Here is a 5,568-nt window from a genome sequence, read left to right as displayed (position 1 = left end):
GGCCTGTAGCAGAACGGCGGGGCGGGGGGGTGGGCGCCTAGAGAGAGTGAGGGTGAGGTCGCCGGTGAGAGCCAAGGGCAAGTGGGCGGGGCGGGGCAGGGAGCATTTCCTCCTCAAGGCCCGACAGTGGGCGGGTGGGGCGCGGTGGGCGGGGCCCTCGCAGCCGGTGGCTTTTGAAGCCTCCCCGGCCGAGGTGGGAGAGGGGCAGCCGGGAGAAGTTGGCAGCGGGCCTGGGGAGGGGAGGCGGAGGAAGGGGCCCTGCGTTCCCTAAGCGGCGGCGCTGACGCCCCGGCACGTAGTTCACTCCTGCGAACACAAGACGCAGTGGACACATCACCCGCGCTGCCAGGCTAACCACCAGCTTGGGGCCAGTCGGGCTCCGGATGACCCGGGACTAAGGGCAGCGCGGCGCGGCTCGATCCTCGGCCGCCGGACGGTCGGGGAGCTCCCGGTCCCTCCGGCGGGAGCGGCCCCTCCCCACACGAGACCCCGCTCCCGGCCGGGCAGGGCCGAGCGCCGGACTCAGCAGGGGAGGAGCGTGCAGCGGGCGAGCGGTCTGTCTCGCGGCGAGGCCGCCCAAGAACCCGGCTTCGGCGGGGTGCGGCGGGGTTGTTCCGCGCCGGCTGGAGCGGACACGCCTCCTCGCCGGGCACCTCACTCCCGAGAGGAAAGGGAGAAGCGGAGGCGAGCCCCGCAGGGCGAGCTCTCCGCCGCGCCCAGCGCAGGCGGGGCTGGAGGGACAAAGGGGCGCCCTTCAGAGCGCTCGTCTCCGCGCCGGGGTTCAAGGCTGTCACGGTACAAAAGCTCCGACAGGAAAATACCCCGCGGGGTCCCCGCCACGGAAGGGAGGGGGCGCGGCCCCGCCCCAGCCCGCCGCCCTCGGACGTCGTGCGTCAGCGTGCCCGGGCTCCAATTTCCGCCCCTCCTCCCGCCGCCCAAGGGGGCACGCCCATTGGCACGCGCACGCCCCGAGGCCGGGTGGGCGCCTCTCTCTGTATGGATTGGCCCTGCTGCGAACCCGCGGACCAATGGCGTCCGCCCTTGTCCTCGGCCACGCCTCCTCCCCAGGCGTGGGCGCGTGACCGCTCCATCCCGCCGATGCGCGCTCCGGGATCCCCGCCCCCTCCGCGTGCGCAGCTCCCCGCTGCCGCCGCCGCCGCCAGTAACCTGCGCCGCCAGGATGTGGCTGGGGGCTGACGTCGGGTCCAGATGTGGCCCCGGCCCCGCCCACCCCCGGGGCCGGGCCGCCCACACCGAGCCGCGGCGCGCGCGGTGGCTGTCCCGCCTGCCACAATGCGCGGCGAGGCTGCGGCCGCGACTTGGCGCGGTCGTCCCTAACGTCGCCACTCAGCATCCTTAGGACAGGCCTCCCCTGACGCCCCGCGGGGACCCCACTCGCCCGCGCCCCCCATGCGCTCACTCTTCGGTGCCCAGCCAGGCGGGCGCCTCGCAGACGCGGAGCCGCGCGGGTGACGGCAGAGGCGGCTGCGCGCCCAGCCCAGCCCGCGGAGAGGGCGCGCCGCGCCCCCGCCCCCCGCCAGCTCTCCGGAGGCCGTGGGTGCGGATGCGCCGCTGACGACTCGCAGCGACCAGCAGTGCCGCCCGCCCGCCGGCCGGAGCCCGCAGCATGGCAGCCGCCGCCTATGTGGACCACTTCGCCGCCGAGTGCCTCGTGTCCATGTCGAGCCGCGCGGTCGTGCACGGGCCGCGGGAGGGGCCGCAGCCCGGACCCGAGGGCGCGGCCGCTGTCGCCACGCTGCCCCGCGTCGAAGAGCGCCGCGACGGCAAGGACAGCGCCTCGCTCTTCGTAGTGGCGCGGATCCTGGCGGACCTTAACCAACAAGCGCCGGCGCCCGCCCCCGCGGAGCGCAGAGAGGGCGCCGCGGCCCGGAAGGCGAGGACCCCCTGCCGCCTGCCGCCCGCGCCCCCACCCGCCCCCGAGCCCGCCTCCCCCGGCGCCGGTGGCGCGGCGGCCGCGCCCCTCAGCCCGGCGTGGAGCGAGCCCGAGCCCGAGCTCGAGCCCGAGGCGGGGCTGGAGCCGGAGCGAGAGCCGGGGCCCGCGGGGAGCGGCGAGCCCGGCCTCAGACAAAGGGGCCGGCGGGGTCGAAGTCGCGCCGACCTCGAGTCCCCGCAGAGAAAGCACAAGTGCCACTACGCGGGCTGCGAGAAAGTTTACGGGAAATCCTCGCACCTCAAGGCGCACCTGAGAACTCACACAGGTCAGTGGGGCGGCCCGGGGCCAGTGCGAGTTGCCCGGCCACGCCCCCGGAGCCGCCGACGGGTAGCGAGGGGAGATCGGGCCGGGAACGGTCGGGGCCTCGCCCCTTTCCCAGCCGCTTGGGGCTGCGGGCGACACCCCGTGCACCGCGCGAGGCGGGTCCCGGCGCTGGGAGCCGGCGCCCGCCCGGCGACCGCGCCCCCGCCGGGCACGCCCCCTCTCCGGGCGCGCTCGGGCGGGGCCGCGGGGGCGATTGTCGTCATCAGGGCCGGGGCCGGGGGCGGGGACCCCGCCCAGGCCGGGGGGCGCAAGGGCAGGTGCCGGCTAGCTGGGTGGGGGCCGCGGTTGCCGCCCGGGGAGGTGGGAGGCCCGGGAGCCGCCGGGGAGGGGTGTCCTCTCCCGGCCCCTCCCCCGCCGGCCGGGCGCGCGCTCGGGTGGGGAGGGGCCGGCCCGGGCGCGCGGCGGGCGGAGTTCACGCGGGGACAGGGCTTCCTCCAGCCACTCGGCACATTCTTCGTTCTCCTCTTCCTGTAATTTTTCCAGCGCTCTAAGGTTTAATTTGTCGAAACCAGAGCCAGCGGCGGCCGACGCGGGGAGCGGTCCTGGGTCCTCTCCCGCGGTTCTTTGTGGGAGCCCCGCCCATCCGGCCGGCGGGGGCGCGCCGGACCCGAGGGGCTCCTGGGGCCCGCTGCGCTTTCTCCCGAAAGGAGCGCCCTGCCTCCTGTCCGTGGGTCTGCGCCGCCCTCCTCCCCGCCGTGCTCTCACCTGCCGGGCCGGATGCGGGCAGGCAGCACCTGCACGGGGGCGGGCGGCCGGAGCCGGCAGCCTGGGATCCGCGGACCGCCGCCCGCCCCCGACCCCAGGGCAGCATTTCCCTTCGCGCGAGTCCGGGCTTTTGTCGTTGATTCTTCTGTGATTGTTTTTTGTTTTTTAAACACAAAAGTGGAAACAACCTTTTAATGGTTAAACAACCTTTTTTTCCCCTGATTGGTTTAAAGAATTGTGTATTTCATCTGAGCTCACGCGAACTCTTCTGGACACTTAGGTCTTCCATCTTTGGGACAGTTTTTAAGCCTTTATACTATTAACTTCGTGACCAAAGGTTTAGGCTTCTCATTTGTAAAACAGCTCCCAAACTGATTACGTGACTGATTTAAAAACCGCAGTAGTCTTCAAGAACCTAGAGCTGAAAGGCTTTTTCTCCCGGTACATTTGGAACTGAGTCGGCCCAAGGTCTGCGGGTGTCGGATACCGCAGATCTCACGACCTCTTCCCCCCGAGGCTGTCCCCGCATTTCTGGTCCCACGCTGTGGCCGCTCAAACCACGTGGCAGGTGGTGGGGTCGTGGGTGAAGGCGGGCCGTTTCTAGGCTGTGTGAGTCAGAGTTCGGGCTGTCTGGACTCATGAGGGGGGTGGGGACGTTACTGCAAGAGTGGGTGTGGTCGTGGGGGAGGGGCGAAGCTAGGTTTGGAGCCAGGTGGACCCCAAGTACCCGGGCGGGGCCAGCGTTTGGGATGCGGCTGGGGTTAAGTACCCCGTTGAGGCGAGGCCAGTACTGGGTAGGGAACTTGATTGGAAAACCTTTCTGCAGCCTCTTTTACTGTGTGGCCTTACACCCGGCAGCACCCGGTAGCCAGCTTCGCGAATTGCGGAGGGACTGGCCCGGGGCGGGGCTCGCCCGGGCCTCAGCTGGGGAATGCCTTCCGGGTTGCCTCAGCCCCCCTGGTCCAGGGTCCGTGTGCCCTGCGCAGCACAGGGCAGGATGGCTAGATGCTTGGGTCAGGGGCGCTGGGAACCCGCGCCTTCGCAGTGGGGTGGAAGCCAGCCTCTCTGGGGTGCCTGGAAGCCCAAGGCAGCCAGAAGAGGATGGATCCATACTTTGCCTGCAAAGTGCTACGTCTGTTCTTAGAGCAGGAAGCCGGCCCCAATCTCCAGGTGTGCAGAAACTCGGAGCTCTACCTCCAGAGCAGTTGCAGACCTCCAAGTCAGGAGCGCGCAGGGTTCCCTTGGGGCCCTCGGAAATGCAGATTTCCAGGTCCCAGATGCTGACTGCAGTTTAAGGGGTCCCCCAGGTGAATCTGTTTATGAACCAAGAATCTACTTCTGGTCCAGGGCACCTCCATGAAGCCCATTTCCAGGCTGAGCCCAGGTGTGCAGAGCATAAGTTACTGGTCTGGTGTTCATAGAGGGGACAGAGGTAGCCCACAGAAGGGAGAGGAGAGACAAGTTGGCTGCAGGGGGTGACCGAGAGGTGACCCTGGGAAGACCCGAGCAGCAGACCCTGGTTTGTGGGCTCCCAGAGTGTCCTGCGGTGGGAGGGGTGGTCTCTGCAGGCAGTGGCTCAGGTCACGGCAGGCCTTTCATTAGGGACCCCCCTACCCTTATAACGATTGTATGGTGGGGAGTGAATACCAAAATGACCTTTAGCCAAGGAGGCAATTGGCACCTTGCTCTGCCTAGCTTTGTGACCAGGGACTGGTCCCCAGGTCTCCCTGCAGCTTGGTGATGTCTCCCTTGACCATCTGGAAGGTTTGTGGGAAACAAGGGTGTGTGTACGTGAAATTCCTTGGGGAGTTCCTAGGGTCATCTTTTTTTTTTTTTTTTTTTTTGATGTGGACCATTTTTAAAGTCTTTATTGAATTTGTTAGAGTATTGCGTCTGTTCTATGTTTTGGTTTTTTGGCTGCAGAGCATGTGGGGATCTTAGCTCCCCAACCAGGAATTGAACCCTCGCCCCCTGCATTGGAAGGTGAAGTCTTTACCTCTGGGCTGCTAGGGAAGTCCCCTAGGGGCATCTTTGACTCTGGGGGAACCTGGGCTTCCTGGCTCTGCTCTGATCTCCCACCCCCACCCCTAACCGACTGCACACAAAGAGCTGCTGCTTGTTCTGGTTAGCTCTGTGGCCGTGTGGTCCCCCAATGGTCATCCTAGGAACTCATGACTCTCTGTCACATTTAGGTAACTGTTGATGTTATAGCAAGCTCATGATGAAACAGACACAAACTTCTCTGCAACTTGAGCCCCTTGTTATTTGCTTGATCGTAACTTCCTAGCCCAGACCTGGGAGGTTTGCTAGGACTCCCTTTGGGGACTGCCTAGACCAGGAACAGATTTTCTTGGAGGCTGAAGGGCTTTGATTTGAAAATTCAAGGACTTAGAGAAGGGAAGCTCTGGATCCCTCTGAGGGCAGACTCCCCGCCCGCTCCCCCCCCGCAGCTGGCCAGGTCGCACATATTGGAGGAGGTTCCTGCCTGTTGTCCAGGATGGGGCTGGGGGCGGGGGGTGCTTGGTGAGCACCTAGCAGAGTGGCTCCAGTCTTTCTAGGCAGACATATCACAAATACATTCCTAC

The 5,568-nt window shown here is 66.7% G+C and overlaps 1 protein-coding gene across 1 annotated transcript; it reads left to right on the top strand.

Annotated features, from left to right (window-relative positions):
* Positions 1 to 1,020: 1,020 nt before the first annotated feature.
* On the top strand, positions 1,021 to 2,535 carry LOC114485247 (Krueppel-like factor 13; the record flags this gene model as incomplete). Its single annotated transcript, XM_055083335.1, has 1 exon — positions 1,021 to 2,535. A coding segment is annotated over exon 1 (908 nt), but the record flags the coding sequence as incomplete, so codon positions are not given.
* Between the last annotated feature and the right edge of the window lie 3,033 nt (positions 2,536 to 5,568).

This window comes from Physeter macrocephalus, unplaced genomic scaffold (assembly GCF_002837175.3).
Source record: "Physeter macrocephalus isolate SW-GA unplaced genomic scaffold, ASM283717v5 random_860, whole genome shotgun sequence".
Taxonomy (NCBI): Eukaryota; Metazoa; Chordata; class Mammalia; order Artiodactyla; family Physeteridae; genus Physeter; species Physeter macrocephalus.
The sequence above is the reverse complement of the archived record's forward strand: the minus strand, read 5'-3'. Positions and strand labels throughout refer to the sequence as shown.